Source organism: Pteropus vampyrus, unplaced genomic scaffold (genome assembly GCF_000151845.1).
Source record: "Pteropus vampyrus isolate Shadow unplaced genomic scaffold, Pvam_2.0 Scaffold365, whole genome shotgun sequence".
Lineage (NCBI taxonomy): Eukaryota > Metazoa > Chordata > Mammalia > Chiroptera > Pteropodidae > Pteropus > Pteropus vampyrus.
The window spans coordinates 1,250,606-1,272,702 of NW_011889146.1; the positions used below are offsets into that span (position 1 = coordinate 1,250,606).

The 22,097-nt window shown below is 38.2% G+C and overlaps 1 protein-coding gene across 3 annotated transcripts in view; it reads left to right on the forward strand.

Moving 5' to 3' along the window:
- Positions 1-22,097, forward strand: part of EXPH5 (exophilin 5) — a 74,333-nt gene that overhangs the window by 44,399 nt on the left and 7,837 nt on the right. For all 3 annotated transcript variants that reach the window (XM_011379563.1, XM_011379564.1, XM_011379566.1), the window contains exons 2-5: positions 3,556-3,713; positions 5,377-5,539; positions 14,430-14,478; positions 21,499-21,634. In XM_011379563.1, coding sequence (XP_011377865.1) covers positions 3,556-3,713; positions 5,377-5,539; positions 14,430-14,478; positions 21,499-21,634 — 506 coding nt within the window. The remainder of the gene's footprint in view (positions 1-3,555; positions 3,714-5,376; positions 5,540-14,429; positions 14,479-21,498; positions 21,635-22,097) is intronic.

Consider the following 22,097-nt stretch of genomic DNA (forward strand, 5'->3'; position numbering starts at 1 on the left):
AGCTGCCTTCTCCCCTCCCCTTCAGTTTGTCTTCTTTTCCATCTCCACACTCCAGCCAGGTGGGCTTCATTTCAGTTCCTTGTTTCTTTCTTGGGGCACTTGCTCCATAGCTGCTACTCTTCTGCTTAAACAACTCTCTCCCCTGCCCACTATCCCTTTGCCTCTTCCTTCATCCTTCAACCTTCAGGCCATGTGTCATCTTCTCAGGAAATCTTTACTGCTACCTTAGACCAGGTTCCCTTGTTATACGCTCTCATCGCATTTCTTTACTTTTTTATTGTTTACTGTAGCCTCTCCCCCGCCCCCCCCCCCACGCCCCATTCTACTCCAAAAAAATATAAATTCCATGAGGGCGAGGAATTGACTTGTTCACTGCTCTTTACCCAGAGTTCAATCATGTGTTGAATGAGCAAATCATACTTACTACTCTGTGTTACCTTACATCCTTATCATTATTGGACTCATGTCTGTCTCTCTCATTAGACAGTAAGCTCTCTGCGATAGAAACCATATTTGCCCTGCTCACCATTGTATCCCCGTAGTTACACCATAACAATATGTACTGAATAAGTTTTATTACAACCACGTGAAAAAATCATGCCCCATATTTTTACTGTAAGCATTTCTGCCGTAAACATCTTTATGGCAAACATTTTCACTGTACAACTAATTGGCCATAAGGCAATTTCACCATAAAAGACAACAAAACATAAAAGAGGGACATTAAAAGAACATGACGAAACATGAAAAAGTAATCACAATACTAAAAAGACTTTACTGTGAAAAACTGAAAATACGTTGTCTTCAAATTCTACGTTGCATATTTATAACTGAGCTTGTATTGCATTGTGAAATCCATGCAACACCATCTTATGTCGCAACAAACTGTTGTATCCAAATTAGCTGCAGAACCGAATTAATGCTCTGGAAGATTGTTGTGAATTAATAACTGTCTCTCTTGTATTTCCCACAGTTTGGTTGACTTTTGGGTTTGATGGATGGGAAGGATGACTAAGCTCAATGAAAGATTTGCAAACTGAGATGTTATTGTCTAGTGTAGAATGCAACCCAGCTTTACTGTAGTTTTACAATCTGGTTGTATACATAGTTGTTATCATCTACTATTTTAAGAGTAGCACATCTACTCCTCACCGTAGAGATCATTATGATGTTTAAGACTGATATAATTTAAAATGAGAGTACTGCAAGAACTTTGTCAATGGAGAAATGATACCAAACTGATAGCTAGTTTAAATACATACATCTACCAAATGTAAACCAAACTGTCAACCAGTTATTTTATCTTTTGAGGTAAAACTGCCTTATGGCCAGTTAGTTATGTGGCAAAAATGCTCACTGCAAAGGTGTTTACTGCAAAAATGCTTATGGCAAAAATACCTAGAACCACGAAAAATGCAGAAGTAAAATCACACAAAAAGGGCAGTAGGATTGTGTTAGGATTGTGATCATATGACTGATTTTTTTCTCTATCTCCAAGAAAAAATTATAATGGAAAAAATAGAATATAAATAAATATTCACAATTAAACAAAAAGAAAATATAGGTCTACACATTGTACTTTTTGAATACACATAATTAAAAAGCTAAAAATAGAAATGATACCTGTAATTATTTTACTCTAAGAGATCAGGTGTTTTCATTTTTTTCTCTAGTATGTCCAAATGGGTGCATCATTTTCATATACCTTATAATCATAGATAAAATGTATTTTGTTTTTCCTGCTTCATGTTAGGTCACATGCATTTTTCCAAGATATTATATTGCCTGCAAAATTATTTTTAGCAACTGCATAATGTTCCATTAAATTAATGTACTTTGGGAGTACATTGGAAGTTAGAAAAGAAACACACAATGATGCATATGTATGCAAGCATGTAATGAGTGCTTGAAGCGGAATTAAGTGATATGATTATTTTAAAAGAGAGTCAGTGTTACATTGAGCCTTTAGAAAAAAATATATGTTTAGAAGAGAGTTCCTAGGTCAGGTAGCTTTACTGTCCTCCAAAATGAGGTGGATATGTTGAGAAGTGGAGGTGGGAGTGCTACTGAATGTGAAGTTCTTATCATTTGGTTGGGCTTCGGAGAAGTGGAGGTTGTGTACAGATGTAGGACATTAAAAAGTGAGGTGTTCATTAGTTGGAGGCAGCCAGTACTGGTTAGCTGCAGGTACTTGTGGTCTCTTAGTCTTTTAGTAAGGGAAGTAGCAATGGAAACAGGAGTGACCAGGTTTCAGAGGGATGGCAATGGCAAAGTGAGATGCACTAGGGCAAATTATGTGGGCTGGACATAATGATTGCTGCCTAATGCTTTTCAAAATGCAAGTCTGGGCAGGATGTCCTCTGGCTTTCTTCTCAGTTATTTTATAAAATGACAGTATCATAGCCCCAAGCAAGAGCCTGAGTTGCAACTATCTCAGTTCATTGCCTTTAACTCAAAATTTGCCACTCTGCAGCTGTCTTGCTCACCACATTCTTAGTAATACAAATTCCCTAACACTTGCGCTTCACAGAGGACCCTGGATAAAAGGCAGCCACTGTGGAGTCACATGAAATTTTTTCCAAAACAGCAGAACTTCCCAAGCTTGGAACCCAATAACAAGCCTGGCTTTTTCCATCAGTGCTATGCCAAACTGGCTGTTTTAAGAGAATTGTCATCATATTCTTCAAACTCCTCTTTCTGCTCTGCTTACCTCAGTTCAGGACTGACTCTCTCTGGTTTGAGCACCTCCCATTTCCAAACATTTCTTGGGTGCCTCTGTAACAGAGCAAAATGATGGTTTGTAAAGAAAGTCACAACCAATGACTTAGAGCAGCATTTTTATTTGAAAGAAGACTAAGCAGGGGAGGGGAGGGAAGAAAGAAGAAATAATGATAGAATTTCAGTTCTGGTATTCTGAAAGTGGAGGTCAGACATATCTGTACTCTGGATTTCCTTTTCTATCTATATCAAATCACACCATCTCTTACTGAGCATAAGCCCCGTGCTCATTCATGGGCTTTTGTGTTTTTGTGTTTAAAGAATTCTATTATCTAAGACCAGTACTCTCAATAATTTATTTCTGTATATAGCTTTTATCTTTGACCACTGGATGGGCAAGTAAGGACCTTATCTGTTATATTCATTGTTTAATCCCTATTGCTTATACAGGGACTGGTACATGGACTTTGTTCAATAAACATGGATGAATGAATGAATGAATGAATGGGTAATCAGAATTAAAATATTCTAGTCTCTTCATTTCATTAAAATATCATTTACTTGCACTATTAGGTCAGGTTTACACAATGTTCACCTCAGGTTGTTCTCATCAACTTGGTTATTTTAAGTACTAGAAAAAACTTTTAGATTGTCATTTGGCAGAATACAGCTAATACATATACACAATGGTCAAAAGGAAATTCTGAGTTGAGCCAATTTTTTCACCTAGACTTATAGTTTATGTATCTTCTCTATTAGGTAAAGTTTAGCCCAGCATATGAGTTTGCACTTGATGTGAAGAAATTTAAAGCTATTTGATATTTTTCTTTATTTCAGCAAACTCCAGAAGACAAAGAGGGACATCAGATGGCTTCAAGGAGTGACTGGTGAATGGTTCGAAGAAATTCAAAGAAAAAAGTTTTGCAATGAAACGGATGTTAGCCAAATGTTAAAACAACCCCTTACATACAGGCTAAGGAAGGGGATGGCAAATGGTGAGAAAAAAATTTACATCTAATTTTTTTTTCTTATCAAATAGTATTATAGCTAATGGCTCAATGGATCTCCAATTTAAGCAATCCATATTTAGGACTATTTTTAATTCACCAGGTAAAAAAGTTTTATAACATAATACACAATAAAAAGAGTGAACCTGAAAAAGTCCTATGTCTGGGGGGTATGCTTATTTAAGAACCAGGCAAGATAGCATAGTGGTTAAGAACACAGACATCAATATAAAACCGGGGGGGGGGGGGGGGGGGGAGGGGCCTGGATTCAAATCTCCACTCTGTCTCTCTAGTCTCTATTCTATCAGAATCCATGTGACCCTGTTCAAGTTACTTAGTTTCTATAAATCTTAACTTTCTCATTTTTAAATGGGTATGATAATACCTATGTCATTGGGCGATCGTGAGAATTAAATTATATGTATGAAGTACTGAGCCGGAACACAGTAAGGACTTAAATAACTGGGGTGATGATGCAGAAGGAGGGGGAGACAGAGGAGCGGAGGGGAAGGGGAAATGAGGATGAGGAGAGAAGGGAAGAGGAAGGTGGTAGAAGAACTGCTGTTCTTCTGGTAGTTTGGTAACTTGAACCCTGTAAATGAGTTCGAATAAATGCCTTCTTTGGCCATTCTAACTATATGACCACCACCATTTGTTTACCTTCATCAATCACTTTTTTTAAATCTGTAAATGAGGTTAATCAAACCTGCTTTCACAGGACTATAGTGAGAATAACAAAGTGCATTAGAAATTATAAAATATAAGTATAAAGTATCTTTCTACCAACAGTCGCACTGACTGTTTTGCTTATATGTTACTAACATTAGTAACATCAGGAAACATACAATATTTCTAAACTTATATATTGACAATATTTTGCAGCTCTCATAATGTACAAATCTATCTAAAAAGATTCACATTTTAGATATTTAGATTAACCCCATATATACGATGGTGACTTTCCCCTTACCTTGAATTCCTCTAATATTCTAAACTCAGCATGTCCAAAAGTAGTACAATATTATGGACTTTATATATGTTGATGTTGCCTTAAATTTTAATACTCATGTATAAAACTATATATTATCTATACATATATTATACATATTTATATTATATGCATACACATGTAAACCATATACATAGCAAATACGCATACAAAGAGATAGATTTTTGACAGGAATAAGAAATGCTCTAAATGGCTTAATTTTCTTTTCCATTACTTTCTTTGATATAAAAGTTATAGTATCTATCACTATGTTTTAAAGTACTAAAATAACAATTTCTGAAGGACAGGGTGGTTAAGAACTACATGAAAACTGAATGAGGTACCTGACACCTTACCTCAGGTTTTGGATAGCCATGGGGAAGACATGTTGAGTGAGATTCACGTAGCAGGTGTGAAGGAAGGGTTTCACAGAATTGCGGTCCACAATGCATATTGAAAGACTCCCTGGTCTTTATGAGGATTTTCTCTACTCAGTAGAATTATTGTAGGCTCAGGACTCCCCTTATTTCCTGAGGTCTTCGTGTGGGGATGCCTGCTGCATCTCTAGACTACATAGAAGAAAGAGGGAAGAGAGTGAACCCTTAGTTCTCTGAGATTTATTTACCTGGAAATATTTTAACAATTTTTACAATTCTCTTTTAGATCCTCTGGAACAACAAACATCGAGATTGAAAAATATTCCTAATCAAGGAAACCCAACATCCGTGCCCTCTCGGCGGAGTTTCAGATCATCATTTGCTTCCCTGTTCTCATTCAGAAAATCCAGAAAGGAGACTTTAGAGCTTCAGACACTGGGACAGAAAGGGTGAGTCAAATTCAGATCATGTGACAGCTCATTAGTTACTTGATCCCAGAAGCCAGTAACTTGCTTTGTGTTCAGAATGTTTAATGTTTGTTCCTAGAATTTAAATTCAGATACGAACAAAGGAAACGGTACTTAGTGTGCAGAGGGACAAAGTCCTAATGAAACCATGAGACTTGGCTCACCTGAAATGCAACTTCTAACCAACTACACAGACCCCATGTGGTGCACTTGGTGAATGATGGGTTAAACATTGAGAAATAATTACGACAGTTTCTCCACAGCTCCAAGAGCCTGGACTATGCCCCGGTCAGGAAGCTATATTCAAGTAAAAACTACTTCTTTGGGGAGTATGTGTGTCTGGGGACACAAAGAGAGATGAGGTACTAAATGAACATAAATGAAATGATCAAAGAGAGAGGAGAAAAATCAGAGCTATTCTGATGTCAGTGCCCAGAATTTAAACCTAAGGTGAAGGAAGGGAAGCTTTGGGAGCAGTGGAGGCATAGTTCTAGATGATTCCAGTTTAGAACTGTGTAAATCAGTTCATCTTGACTCATTATGTCGTTAGATTTTTCGTGAAAAACAAGGAGAGCTTTGCTTCCGCTCAGTTGAGCTGACTGCTAAATATTTTCAGCACATCTTCCTGGTTGAAAAGCTTCCCACCCTCTTAAGGTGTTGGCTTGGCACGTGATGTGTTCCGTGTGTGCTGGTCAAACCATTAAGAGTGCATTGCAGTGCTTAAATAAAAGGTGTTCGAGGTCACTCTTGTTGAAAAACAATAAGCAGCAAGCAGCTGGTGGGGCGTGTGATGAGGCTCCCGGACTTAGCAGAGTTTTTTCCTCTCCTCTTGGGTGGATGAAAGGTTTTTTTGCTTCTGTTTTTCACCGGAGGCTGTTTTTTCTTTGATGAAATAATGAAGAGCTGAACAAAATGTAGATTTATGTGACTGTCTCTACCAGAGTCACTTACAAGCAAACATTCTTCAAATAGGTGAGTTCTTTGTGAAAATGTTTGAAACATTAGTATTACTCTCATTTGGAAATTGAAAATTGAGAAATATTTCCTTTGTTGGTAAAATTTCTCTTGAGAAAAGAAATATTCCTAATGTGTGGTGTAGCTGGGACTTGTGATATAATTTGTGTTTTAGGTGATTTTTTCTTAAAGGCAGAGTTTTATAGAGCTGAACAATCTAACATTAGTAAACTAGGAAAAGTTGAAAAACCTGTTACCTCTGTGGACAAGTCATTTCCAAGCCCATATTGCAAGTTACTGCAAAAGTGGATCAAAGAAGATAAAAGATCTATAATCTTCATTCTGGGTGTCACGTATTTTAGTTATAGACCAAACTGAAAAAAAAATTGAAACTCTTGCAAAATTCTGTTTAGAAAACCATCCCTCTTGTAGATCAAAATGATTTTTAGCTAACTCTCTTAACCATATGAACCGAAACATATAACATAGCATGCAGAAATTAAACAGATTTCAACATTTAAGTATATGTATATGTTTAGCAGTTTTCAGAATTTCTCATCTTTAAATACATTTTACTTTTAAAATATAAATGGCAAAAATATTTGTTCATTATGCTGGTGCAGAATATCATGAGGCAGGTTTTTTTTACTTCTGAGAGGTTTTAGAAGATAAAATGTAAAAATATGTCCAAAAAAGACATATTTTTAAATATCATTGTGACCTAAATATTTAGATGTAAATCTTGAATGTGTAGGGGGTGGGGCGGGTTAAGGAAGCATACTATGGTGGGAATATAAGTTCCAAGGGGCTCTTTAAAGTAAAACCGAACTTTCTTTGGAAGTTCTGATCTTTCAAAATACAAAATCACCCTTCAAAATGCAGACTCTGATTCAGGATCTCCTCCTTGCCTAAGAGTGCACTGGGAGGAACAGACAAAGCGCCCCAGGGAAAGTGCAGTCATTCTCTGCCAGGTTTCTATTTGCTGAAGTCATTAAGGTTTGACTCTGTCACACTGTTGCTCTGGAGAACAAGTCAGCAAAGCAGTTTATGGGATCTTTTGCAAATCATAGTAAGAGAACCGACCTCTTTTAGTCAAATCACAGCCTCTGTTCAGCCCTAAAAGAGTTGAGCGGCAGAGAAACTTCCTCTTTTAAACTATGGTTTAACTGAGAAATGACACTGCATAATGGGTAATTCTCCTCAGGGGAAAAAAATGGACTTCATCATTTCACCAGATATACTTATTCATTTTAAAAAGCCCAGCCAATAAAAGTATATGGTATGTTTAAGCTTTGATTTCCTATTACCAGTGAATAAAAAGCCATGGGAATGTAGTGACTTCATGAATTAATAAAAATGCAAAAAGTTTTGCTATTTCTGCTTTAAATCTGACTAGTTTCTCCTCCCAAATTTATGCACTTCTCACATTTTCCCATTATTATTTTAATCCTATTTATAAATGATTGAACTGTGCCCTCTGTGACCCCACCCTAACCCCAGGAAAAAAAGAAAAATATTTTCCATTCATGTTTTAATTGATTTATTGCTAGCCAATAAATTCAAGAATAGTATATATGTTTTACATGTATCTTGCCCCCAACATTTCCTTGTAAGTCATATTTCCTCATGTCTTGCTATGGGACATCTAGTGCTTGTGACGTGTAGCACTCAGCCCGCACCAAAAACTTTCAGTAAGTCCACTGCCTCACAAATTCCTTTCACATAGTTCAGCAAGTACCCAATAGTATAGGTCATGAACATAAAAATGCAGTGTTCCTGAATGCCAAGTAGTGTCTACAGTTGTCCCTTCCTTATTCCAGACCCCCAGTTAGTTCAGTGATGCCCTCCCCACCATGAATAGGCGATGTGCGTGCCACTCTGTTTTGTGCTCCAATATACTCCACAATGAAGTCACCCCTTCAAAGGTGACTTACCATCACGTCCGCACACATTCTCAAAGCTGTGCAGCCATGTGTTACCAGTTCATTACAGTGATTTCAGGGTTGTGGACTTTTGCCCCCTACTCTTATCACTGTTGTAGTCCCAAGAGCTAGGTAAAGTGCAAATACAACTAGTTCGTAAGGCTCCTAAGTTACATGTATGGTTAAATTTAATACAGCTGAAATTTACTGGATTTCGTTAACCAATGGCACCATAAAAATAAATAAATAAGTTTAAAAATAATAATAAAAAAATAAAAATAAATAAATTTAAGATTGCTTTCCTTTGAGGATCATCACAGTGCCCGGCATATAGCACGTGTTCCTTACATGGCTATGATTAGAGAGTGACAGCTGATATCCTGGAGTAAGTGTGCATGCCTGTCCACTAGCCTGTCCCTTTAGGGTAATTTTTTTCCCCTTGAGATGCAAAGCGCTTTGGTGGCTCCACCCAGCTGCTCTTCTGACAGACCCAAATTTGTCTGATCCATAGCGTACGCACAGCTCAAGCAGTCCAGCTGCAGCCTCAGTTTACATAACCAAAAAGTTCAAATACTATTTTGGAAAATTAAGAAGACATTATTTTCCTGGATTCTGGTTGGTTGGTATTTTGCTTTCTCACACACTACAAATGTTTTACTGAGTTCTCTTCCGCTTTGCTAGTCTCGTGCCTATGCTTGAGTTAGAAAACACAGAAAACTAAGACACCTAGATTGAAGAAGTCAGTAAGCAAGAGCCTTCCTTGGAAATGGTCCGCACCAGGCATGGTGTCCATAAGTAGCAGGGCTGTGGTGACAGGAGGGAGAAGCAAGACAAGGAGAGTGTTTTTGAGTTTCATCCTGGTGCCCAGTGGTTCCCAGTTGAGCTGGGTGACCATTGTTATCATCTTATCAGCAATTTAAAAATAAGGACAGATAATCAGGCCCCGGCCTAAAGATTCTGATTCAGAAGTTCTAAAATAGGTAACAGGGAAGTTTATTTTTAATAAATAAATTTATTTTTAATGTAATTTATTTTTAATTCTCCAGGGTATTTGGATATTCTGTCAGTTTTGGGAACCACTTCAGCATGGCTCCCATTCCCCCTATGCTAAGGGCTGTCAAGAGTACCTGGCGTGGGTCCCAGTAGCTGAGGTGATAGTTTCTTTTTCATTTACTTACTAAGCTTTTACCAAAATCCTACTCTGGATAAGGTACTGTGTTAGTGTTGGAGATAAAATCGTGAAAATGAAACCGAGCCCCTGCCTGGAGGACTTTATAATCTAGTAGGGAACACCAGATTACTGGTGGCTGGGCAGCAGGTACACCGCAGATGTGCTCATCACATCATGACCATCGTGGATTTGTATATTTATTATGGCGGTTTGCTGGCAAATGACAGTAAGGGTTTTGAGGAAGAGATGCCCTTTAGAACTCACACAGGGATACCATCTGGCCTCACTGTAACCTGGGTGACAGACAAGTGCCCTAATTATGGTGAGTGCTATGGTAGATACATAGTATTCCTGCCATGAGAACATACAGAAGAAGCACTTAACTTGGACTGGAGGATCCAGAAGTCTTCCTGGAGGAGAGCCAGTTTTTGATGGGCACACAGTACTGAGCTGGGCAATTAAAGAGTCAGGATGTTCCACGAGGCAGAGAGAATGACACAGCAAAGGTACAGAGACTGGAAAAAGCAACTCATCTAGGTAACTGAGGTCCAGCAACCCAGTGTAAAGTGAGACTGATAAGAGATGGGGTTGGGAAGTTGGCTGAGGCTAGAATGTAGGGACCTTATATGTGCAATGCTAAGGAGCTTGAACTTGATTGATCTTGTATACAGCCGGGAGCCATAAATCACGTTTTGAATAATACCATTATTTTCATTATATATATATATTTTTTCATTATATATACACACACACACACACACACACACACACGCACACACATATATACACATTCATATATATATATTTGATATTGATCCGTGTATATATGTGTATATATCAGACAAAACCACACATGACCCACTGGACAAACACTAATATTTTGGTGTATTTCATGTGTGTGTGCATGTGCATATGTATGTATTTTTTCTAGTGGTGGTTTTTAAACAGAGAAGTGACATAATCAGATTTTCATTTTAGAAAGGTCACCTTAGCTCACTGGTTCTCAACCAGGGGCAATTTTGCCCCGAAATGACATTTGGCAACATTTGAAGATGCTACCAGTTTTCACAACAGAAAGGTAAGTGCTTAGACTAGCATCTAGTGGGCAGGCTTCAGAGATGTAGCCGAACACCCCACAATGCATGCGGCAGACCACCACCCCGAAGGGCCAGCAGCGCCAAGGCTGAGAGACTGTCCTAGCTGTAGCACAAAGAACGGATCTGAGGGGGCAAAACTCCGAGTCGAATAGATCACGTAAGAGACTAATGAGCCGGTAGTGGCCCGAGCTCAGGCAGCAGCAACGAGAAGGGTGAAAACAGACAGATTTGTGCACAGTTTAGAATGTAGAATCATGAGAACCTGGCAAGTGGATGTGGTGGGTGAGGAAGAAAGAGGAGTGGAGGTGAACTTTCCACTCTGACTTAGGAAACTCGATTGATGATGGTGAAGAATACAGGAGGAAGAGCAGATGGGATGATAACAACGAAACACGTTTGCTCGTTTATTCAACGAATACTGCTTAAGAAAGGCCATGTGCACTACTATGGAACAAAACTATAGCCCCTGGCTTCACAGGTCTTAGTTGTATGAGGACAACAAAAACGAAACAGAGAAACATAGACTAAGTGCTAAGAAGGGACAGTTCTGTATGCTCTGGGAGCATGTTTTGAGGAATGTGTATCTCAGTCCTGGTATCCAGAGTCTGGGTAGGTCTCCTAGAGGAAAATGACATTTATAATGATTCTTCAAAGGATGAGCTAGTTATCCAAGCAAACAAGTGGTAGAAAACTATTTCAGGCAAAGGGGCAATAAGTGCATTGGTTCAGAGGTGTGACAAATGCCCTCTGGCAGAAGAGATAAAGGAAGGTGACATATGAGGCCGGAAAGTATATGCAAAGACTAGACGATATAGGGTCTTCTGAATGTAAAGAAGAATTTGAACTTTCACCTGAGTGCAAATGCGAATCATCAAAATGTTATGGAGGGCGTGGCATGTTTCAGTTTATATTGATCACTCTGGCTAAAGTGTAGAGAATAGATTGGCTTGGGACAAAGCCTGAAGACCAAAGGACAGTGAAAGAACTATTGCAATAATGAGATGATAAATGTCTTAATGAGAGAAAAGGCAAGGAGAGAGAATTCTGAGTTTGAATCTACAGGATCTGTTAATTCATCAAATAGGAAGGAGTGGGTGTGGAAAGAGGACATGGAGGGTCTGAATTGCCTGTGGTCACCCAAGTGGAGCTCTTTAGTGGCCAGTAATTAGACTACTCCACCAGCACTTAGGGAAAATGACCCAAGGTTTTAGTTAGAAAAAAATATTTTTTAAAACGAATATTCTTGAGCCACACTCTAATCTACTGAAAGAATTTCTGAATGGTATCTGCAAAGGTATAGAGACAAGAAAATATTTTTTGGAGGTAGAGTAAGTCTGGTAAGTCTAGCATACAGGTACCTATAAATGAGTGGAGTGTGGGGAGATAAAGACTGATGAGTGAGGAGGGGTGTCTGGGGGCCTGTGCCATGTTAAGATTTTGGATAATAGCTTGTAAGATTTTAAGTAGGAAATGGATAAGATCAAATTTGCATTTTATTTTATTTTATTTTTTTCAAGGTCCTCAGTTTTTATTTTTTTAATTAATTAATTTTTTTATGGTGACATTAGTTAACAAAATCCAGTAAGTTTCACCTGGAAGTTTGCATTTTAGATAGATTTTTCTATTAATGGTATAAAAGGTGGATGGAGTCCAAGAAAGAAATTATGGAAGTTTAGCATAAGGCAGAACGAGTGAAGCTGGAGAAGTGTGGACATATGGGGGAGAACTTTAAGACGTGGCATCAATAGGATTTAAGAGTAATGCAGATGAGGTAGCTTTGTAGCCCTTGAAATCGCCAAGTCCAGAAGATTTTGCCAGCAAAGATTTCATGATACCACTGTTGCTTTTATTCATGCTATAAGTGGAAGCCATTCACATCAGAAACGTAAAGTAAGTTTTAGGAGGGCCTGAGAGTAAGTGTAGAGACTCTGGGCCTCCAAGCCGGCTGAGTCCTGTCCTCTGCTTTCTAAATTCACAACCCTTGCATACCCTCAAGGAGCTTGCATCCACTGGCAGCACACTCTGTCCCAATTGTGCTCAAGGCATCCTCTAAAGTCACATCTTCCACCCACTTGCTCTCACAGACTGATTCCAGCCCCTGCTGCCCTCACTCCAACTCAAGCTGGGGGAACTGTGTGGGCCCACTGTGAGGGCTGCAGCCCCACTGGGCTTGGAAGGAATCTTAACAATCTGACATGTTCTCTTGGCTTCCCGCAAATTGAATTACTTGCCAGTCTCAACACTCCTTTGCTCTTCCCATCTTCAGGCTTTTGCTCATGCTGTCTTTCCCTCTCATTCCAGTTCAACCACCATCTTCTCCCTATTGCCATCCTTGTTTATCTCTAGGAAGTGCTCACAGGCCCCTCAGTGCTTTTTACTTACATCTCTTTATTGTCCTTATCACCTCTTGTCTTATATTCCAGCTCTTTATGTAGCTAACCTTCCCTATTGCAAAAGCTATCAGAGAACAGGGTCCCTACTGCAATCATTTGTTTCTTCCAAAGCACTCAAAATAGTACCTAGCATGGAGGACGGGTGCAGGCTCAAGGAAGCTGTAGGGAAAGGAAGAATAAAAATAAAAGCTGTATTTACCTTTTGGATATTATCAACTGTAGAGCTGATATTTCAGAGTAATATGAAAAAAAAATCCATGATATTAATTTCAATTTCTGTTTACAATTTGAGGGAAGCTATAAAATACACATGGATACTTGAAGATAGAAAATTGTTTGGCCTCCCGGGTTTTATGCTCAACTTTCGTGAGCTATGAAACAGATGAAAGTTTGAAAGAAGGAAAACTGCGTCTTGCCGCTTTTAACTGATCAGACGTAGAATCTCAGTTAATTTAATTCTTAATTCTCTTTGCTGTTCTCTCAGTGAAGGAGAGGACCTGATTTCATACAGAGCAGTGAATCATTCCAGGCTCTTAAATCTTGAGCTCTAATTCAGGTAAAACACCCCTTGGCTTAGGATAATAGATGAATTTGAGAGAAGGAACATAAATAGTAAAAGCATAATTATTCTCCAAAATGGTTTCATAATAAGTAAGGCATCTTTATAAAAATATATGTCCAGAAACCATCTTTATAGGGTTTGTTTGTTTTGTTTGTTTGTTTGTTTGTTTTTTACAATTCCCTTATGAATTCTTGAGTCCTGACCTAACCTCTCATTAAAATAAAATGTGCAGAAAATGTTTCTCATTTGCAAGAAGAGTCAGTGTGTCGTGCAGGTTAAGAAGGAAAGCTCTGAATTCAGTCAGCCTGTGTACCTTGGGCAGTGTCTTCTAATTTCTCTGTACCTCCATCTCCTGGTATGTAAAATGGGAGTAGTCATAGTATTCACTTCACAAGAGTTGATGTATTTAAACCAATTAGTATGCACATAGAGTGTTGGGAACACTGCCTGCACACATAGTAAGCCCTGGAAAAATGTAACCATTTTGTTACTGCGTCTTTATGTATGTTCAAATACAAATCCAATATTATGTAATTTCTTCTTGGCTACTGGGTGACAAATATGTAAATCCTAAGCAATTGATCCTAAGCAATAATAGGGAAGGTTTCTGAAATTTTTTTTCAACAATGCACTAGCCAAGAAATGTCTTCCTCCAGAGCATTAGAAGTATATTGTCTCTATATATTAAGATATAATGGCAAATGTGCTGTTATTTTCCTTCTGGTAAAAGTGAGGCACTTCTTCAATGAAATTGTTTCAAATTCTTTCCACAGATATGATAGCCATCCAGGACTTCCTGCATCTGTGAGGGGAAATGCTATGGTAAGTAACCAGAAACTAAAGGTTATGCTAAGGAATTCAGAATTAATGTAATCTCTGTTTGGCTACCTAACTAAATAGGATTCTCTCTGGCTGAGTTTTCAATTTATTTTAGGAGTTTAGATTTTTTCTAAAGAGTTCAGGCCTTTGAGCCATCCTTCTCTTGCTCAGGCCCGCTTCCACGTATGGAAGTGTACTATCCCCTCTAATAAAGCTTTTCATTTCTGATGTTAAAAAAAAAAAGAGTTCAAAGTTTTCCAATTGTGGTTGGTTTCCACTTGGCTCTGGTACTGAAATATTCAAATAGCAGGCTCTGCCCGGAAGGAGTGAGGCCATCATGTGTCCACTCACATCATCAGTGGCATCTCTGATATTATACCACGTGTCACACCTGTAGAGCCCTAAAGCATTTGGCAGAGGAAGAGACAAGAGGCATCCACTGCCACTTTTGCAAGCCAGTGTGGGTCTGGGCTAGAACTTTCTGGGTAAGACCATCATTTGTATTCAGAGAGGAAGCCACTGATAGGTGAGAAGCATTTGGCCAGAACAAGTTCATATGAGGGGATTGACCCCACATGACTTTCCACCAAAATTTAAATTTAGCTATATTTTAGATTTAAATTTATCACAGGCTTACAAGATTATGAAGCTGTAAGTTTTCTGTTTCTTGATTTTTTGTGGTCATAACTTTTGTTCTGCACATACCTGTGCCTTTCTGTGTAACTCATGTGGTTTAGAGATAAAAGAAAGAGAACTGTGGAAGAGACCTACGAGTACAAGAGGAGGATAGAGGCATTTTTCAATTCATTGTGGTCTTAGTACTTTCCCCCCTTCTCTCTCTCTTTATGTTTTTTATTTTTCCCCCAAAAAGCACGGAGTAGAATTCTGGCGAAGAATACATATATACAGAGATTCTTTACTTCAAAAACAAAAATGAGCCCCCTTTCTTCTTCAGAGTAATGCTACTTCTTTCCTTCTTTCTGGGTGACACTGAACCCTATCTCTCTCCTTTAATGCGTGAGCCCCAGCCATGACACCAGCATCAACAACTGCCACCCTCTAATGAACTTACGATCCCCCAGGCATTTGACATAGATCATTTCATGTAATCCCCAGAGTAAATCTGTGAAGTAGGTATCATCATACCCATTTTAAAGGTGAAGAAACTGAGGTTTAGAGGATTTAAAGATCATGTTCAAGGTCACTAGTAAATGGTAGAGTCAGGATTAGAAAATCTGGGCCTCTGTAACTCCATAGCTGGAAGTCAATAATGCCTACAACTCCGTCAGCCCTAAAGCCCTGTTCACATATGAGCCCCAGTTGCTCACTGTCTGAAGACTCAAACTGAGAGGTAGACTGAAGTGACATGCATCCAGCTTTGCTCTCTAAAAGGACAGAGCCCTACTCCAGTATGCTTCTGTACTCCTGCTTTTCCTTGGAGAAGTGCTCAGAGCTAACCTCCCTCTACCATTTGAAAGCCTTGGAGTCTAAGGCAGGCAAGAAACGATAAAAAAAATGCAAATGCCTAGAAGTTATAAAAAAATAGAGCAAATTTGGACTGGGTTTGAAAACCCAGTCTGAGGATTAGTAGATATCTTTCTGGCACTCTTGAATGCTGCTTGCATTGAACCATTTCACTCAGAGAATGTCAATCTAAAAGATAAGAGAATGTCAATCTAAAAGATAAGACCTGGGAGAATGTCAATCTAAAAGATAAGACCTTGGAAAATAAATGCAACTCAAGCCAGTGCTTGTTGGTCCCAGTTAATAACTTTTATACAAAGTAGGAGGAAGAAAATAATGAGATTACTGTCTAAAACAAAGCTTTTGTATGATATGTAGATGGCCATTATTTATTCATAAAAGTCCTACCCCCTTAAGCCTGCAGAGAGCTGGAAGTTAGCTGTTGATTCTACAGGGATTCTTGCTAAGATTCCAGGTGATAAACTTCCCATCACTTGGTTGGCATCCTGGCAGGGGATTCTGCATTTTATAGAAGGGGATTCTGCATTTTATAGAAGATTGGGCTATATTATTAGATCACCTTCTACTCAAAAGAGAAGAAAGCTGCTATTTAAACATTTTCTTCATTTTAAAAGAAACAAAGTGTTTGAGAAAACAATTTTTAGAGCTAGAGAGAAACTTAAGGGTATGCAGCTCGGAATTTCTCTCAATCTCTTCATTACTGACATTTTGGGCTGAATAATTCTCTGTTGTAGGGGACAGACCCATAAATTATAGGATGTTTAGCAGCATCCCTGGCCTCTACATACTAGATGCCATTAGTTCTCCTCCACTCAATTGTGACAATCAAAAATATCTCCAGAAATTGCCAAATGTTCCTTGAGGAGCAAATTGCCACCAGTTGAGAACCATCCCCCTACAGGTGAGGAATCCAAAGTCAAAGTAGTCACCATCAATGAGAATAGAAACAACACATATGGCCTTGGCCATTTGATCACTCCTCATCTCCAAAAAAATTTTGGCGGAGCCTATTGTTAAGTGATATACCAGCTCTGTACCCCTAGAAATAAACCTCTGGTATACTTACCACACTGGGCCAGTGTGGGCTTCTTGAAGCCAGGACTGTCTGCCCTCCTGTGTCTCCCCACTGCCTGGCACAGCCTAAATTGAAAAAAGAAATGAATGGGTGGTTTTAAGCCACAAGGTGCATTGGTGAATTTGACCTTTGCAGAAAAGCAGACATAAAACAAATTAAGGAACACCTTGCAAAATTACTTTGTTGACTTTACCAAGGCATTTGATAACATCAGTGCCTTGGTAACTCCGACAGCTGTTCTACAGGTTTGGCTGCCCTAGGAAGTTCTCAAGTAGTCTAAGGTTACTCTGTGACAGGTTTGTTTGTCTCATCATGTCAGAAATGCAGACAATATTCAATCACTAGAGTGAAACTGGGGTTGGGAAAGGCCCTTATTTTGCTCAGCCTATTCTCTGTTTCATGTTTGAGAATGTAACTGAGATCCTAAACTCAAGCGCTTGAGACTTTGGCCTCTGCCCTCATGGGACATTCTTCTAGCTTATTAAACTGCAAGCATCAACAGGAGTCCTCCAGGAAACCCTCTATAACCACACAAGAATAGTAATGGCTAAGGATAAGGATGTTCTGAGAGCTAGACACCATCCTAAGTGTTTGACAGCTATTAATTCATTAAATCTTCATAGTAATCGTGAGGTGGGGGTGTTGTTGCTGCTGTTACTATTTATTTATTTGTTTGTTTGTATATTTATTTATTTATTTATTTCATTTTCGCCAAGAAAGAAACTAAGGTACAGAAAAGTTAAGTAACTTGCCCAAAGTTATACAGCTATTAAGGGGCAGAACCAAGATTTGGACCTGTGTAGAACTCATACGATTAACCATTATGCTCTCCTGTCTCAGAGATGCTTTTATGAGTCCTAATATTATAAATATTCAGTATCTCAATTTCTGTAATAATCTTTACTAGAAATCTTGTACATATATTTTTCTACCTTGGTGTATTGTAAATATATCCATAACTGTGTGCATGGAGGGCATGGAGTGTTTAAAGCAAGGTTCCTGTCTTCAGAAAGTTTACCATCTAATTGAAGATATTCACATTAGCTAACCAGTAAAAAGCACAGAGTTAGGAATCAGATCACATGAGTGTGAGTAGCCAGTACTACCGTTTATTATTCGTATCCCTTACCCAAGATTCAGTTTTTTCATCTGCAAAATGAGAATGATAACCTTTACCTAATTCACAAATTTGTTCTCAGGATCAAGTGAGAGAGGATATTTTTAAAGTATATCGAAAATTGAATAAATGACTAATATCCTTCAACTATAAGACTAAATGAGGGTACAAAAATGTGATAGAGAAGTTCAGAAGTGGAAATAGTATTGTGAGAAGAGTCGTCTTGGAATTCAGTTCAGTAAATATTAGTCAATTTAATATATGCCGATGCTATGCTAGGCGCTCAGAACACAAAGGAGAATACTGTGATTTCTTAGTTATTTTAGAAGTTGGTCCACTTCCAGGGTCCTAATTCATTTGTCTTCAGATCCCTGGTTTTCTAGATCAGGGTGGGGACTGAACTGGATAGTAGGGAGGAAGAGGAGAAGTCTAGCGGTAAAGTAAAAGTGGAAAGAATGCAAACAATTTCGAAATGACATAATAGGTATCATACCAGAGGTGCATACAAAAATACTATGGTAATTCATTCTTCCTGAGAGAATTGGAGAAGAGCTCTGAACTGGACTCTGAAGGATGAATTGGTGTTTTCTAGGAGAAGAAGAGGAGAAAAAGCAAAGATTAAGAGCAGAGACATGGAGGCCTAGGAAGAAGTGCATAGCATTTTAGAGAACTGTGTGTACAGGGCACTTGAAGAGAATTGGGGAGGAAAGGCTTAAATCTAAAGCTGGGAAAGGATTTTGATACAATTTTGCTGCACAGAGGTGTTTGAACCTCATCCTCTAGGCTAAGAATGAGAAATAGACTTCGTCTTTTATGGCAACTTCATGCTTGGAACATTATTTTGAGGGAGGTTCTGAGTCCAAGACCAAGCCCTGACTGAGCATCTCTGTGCTCAGGGCCCCGGAGGGCTTACCTCCACTCTAGATAGGGGAAATGCAGGTGCTTCCCAGCAGCTCCAAGGCCTGTGTTTGGCCTCGGGCAGATGTATACCACGAAAATATAGTGCACCGATAAACTAATAAAGTAGAGAGAGGTGATTTAACATGGACTGTGGAAACTGACAGACTGGGAATGAGTCCTTTCCTCCACCAGCATGAGCTGAAGCAAATGACCTGACCTCTTGAGACGTCACTTTTCTCAAGTGCAGTTTTCCAACAGTAAAAATAATAATAGTACCAACCTCATAAGGTTGTGAAAATAATGAAATAAAGTAATCTATATGAAGCCCTAAGCACATTGCCTAGAAAAATCAATGTATATTTGCTGCTGCTTATAATAATAATAATAATAATAATAATAATGTCATATATAGCTTAAATAAAAGGGGTCTATAGAGCAGTGGTAGTGTTCAATCTTCTCTTGTCTGGTACTTACCATTGACTAGCAGTTACTTTTTTAAGTTTTATGACTAGAAAAAAAAAGTCTTGCAAAGTTAATGTTGAGTGTAAATAAACTGTCTATATTTTCCCTTAGTCATATAATTTATATCTCCATGTGTTGAAAGCATCCTTAACACATTTGCTGAGTAGGGTTGATCTTGAAGTAAGGGGTCTGGCAGACATATAACCAAAGGAAGTTATATTCAGGGTCTCCAGGTGGTAAATATCCTTCCCGACTTGGGGAAGTTCATGTCTTTCCCTGAGCCCTCAGTTTGTATATTTTTCATTTCAGTATATATTTTCACTATAAAGAGTTGTGATCCAGGAGGCCACAAAAAGATACTCTGGTCTGTGTAGAGGAAATTTGAAGTTTGTTTCGGTGTTAGAATGGTTGAGAGACGATGATACTTGCTATTTTCTTAATCAAATGTATTTATTCTGCACCAATGACCCAAACTACAGATTTGGGAAGAATGGACTTATAAGATCCATGACTAATTATTAATAGCACAAATAAAGACTTGGAGAGACACAAAAAAGGAAAATACCTTGATGCACTTTAGGAAGAAAAGAGTTTAGCTGTAACTGATCTGATTTCTTAAATGATTTGTTTCTGGTTTTATTACCTCCGATTGGTATTCTCACTGTAGTTATGTTTTGCTTATAATATTTACTTCTGAATTTTACATTAATGTGTTAAATTATATCCAATGACCAATAAATTATCATTGGATTATTTTTCTTATTAATAAATCTCCTTTGTGTGTATTCAATTATGGCCCATAGAACTGAAAACCACAAGTCAGAGAAGTTTGGGCAGGGCTTCTATAGGAAATAACTGACCTAGATCTTGAGAAAGAAAACAGACAGGAGTGAAAATACTAGACTGTGAGGAATGTAGGGATTAAGAGCTTTAGAACTGAATAGACCTGTGCTGAAGAAGTAAAAAAGCTGGAGTTTTGGAAAGATTAGAGATTTGGTCTTAAGCATTCAGGGTGAAAATGAAATGTAATGGTGAACATAAATGGAAAGGGAAAACTTGGGAAAGAAAGGAATCCAAGAGACAAGGACTGGGTAACAGAGTGAGCTAAAAATAAAGAGACTGAAATGGGAAGTGGCTGCTGCCCTCGTTCAGGGACAGGCGCAAGATGAGTTAAAGTGGAGTCAGGAAGAGCCAGTTTGACAGAGGAAAGGCAAATGGAATTTGGGCAAACGAAAGCGAAGGTGTGGGAGTGGCTAATTCCCCCAGGGTTATGAAGACAATTTAAAGTAGGGCAGTGATGAATTTGATGAAATCAAAATAAACATTTGCTAGTAAAGAAAACAACTTTATCTCTACATCGTTCTACTAAATCCTGCAAAACAAGCAATGATATTTTGAAAAAAATTTATAAAGTCATACTTTTCAGCACCTTTGTTTCAGAACTACTAATCAGCATCTTCGTCTGTTTAGGAGGTGCTACCATTCTATGTGAACTCTGTGGATAGAAACATTTTTTTTTTCCCAAATCCATCAAGTTCAAAAATTTTAAGGTCCACTACAGGCTTCAGCTAACCAGCTCTTGATAGGATAGTGCAGTGTGGAAAAATATAGAAAATTCCAGCTACTGGGGCCATGGAGAAAACACTCCCAACTTTAAAGAGGTCAATTTCTTTCCTATTTTCCATGAACCTCCTTAAGATTTGTGTAGTGCTGTGTAAGTTTGTAGGAAATCTTTGTCAGAGATAGTCTCATTATCTTGCCTGAAGACATACTAAAAGAATTAATGTGGGTATGGAGATGTTCATGATCACTTGAAAATGGCAGAAATGACAAAACCTTATAGGTTGAGAAATAAATGTTAGGAAAATCAATCTGTAGTCCTTAGACTAGTACTTTTAAGCTGAGGACATTTTTGTGGGGACATGTGAGTATTCCGGCTAGAAAAGGTCCAGAAATAATGTTGCATTTTCTATTTTAAAATTAGCAGGCAAAACTATACAATTCACCTCTGGAAAATCAACCAATTGACAGTGCATTTGTCCCCAAGCCAGCAGGCATGAGGGAGGGAAGTGGCGTGCCTCCGTGGGATGCTTCCCTGCTGGAGAATGAGTTTTTCCGAGGTAAGTCTATGCATTAAATTGCCTTTGGAACTCCCGGTACTAAAGCAAATAATAATTACAGTTTGTATGAAAATGCTCAAAACATATCAAACCCTATACTTTATTTTTGAAATCCTCCTGTTTACCTTATCTAAAGGGGATGTTGTTATATGCTATTAACACAAATATTAAAGATTCTTACATTTAAATATAACCTAAGCAGATATTCTCAGACCAAGCCTGATAAATCTATGGAATGGTAATAATGTTTAATATTTAACCTCAGGTGAAAAAAAATACACCTTTAGGAACTATATCTATGAAGTTTACTGTTCTTAATAAACTTTTATAGTTTCTGATTAGGACTTACATAAACGCACTGTGATGAACTCTAATTGTTAAACAATTAACCTAGTACCATAGATAACAATAAAGAGTGAAATAGATTCCAAAAGTACTACATGTACATGGATGTTATTATTAT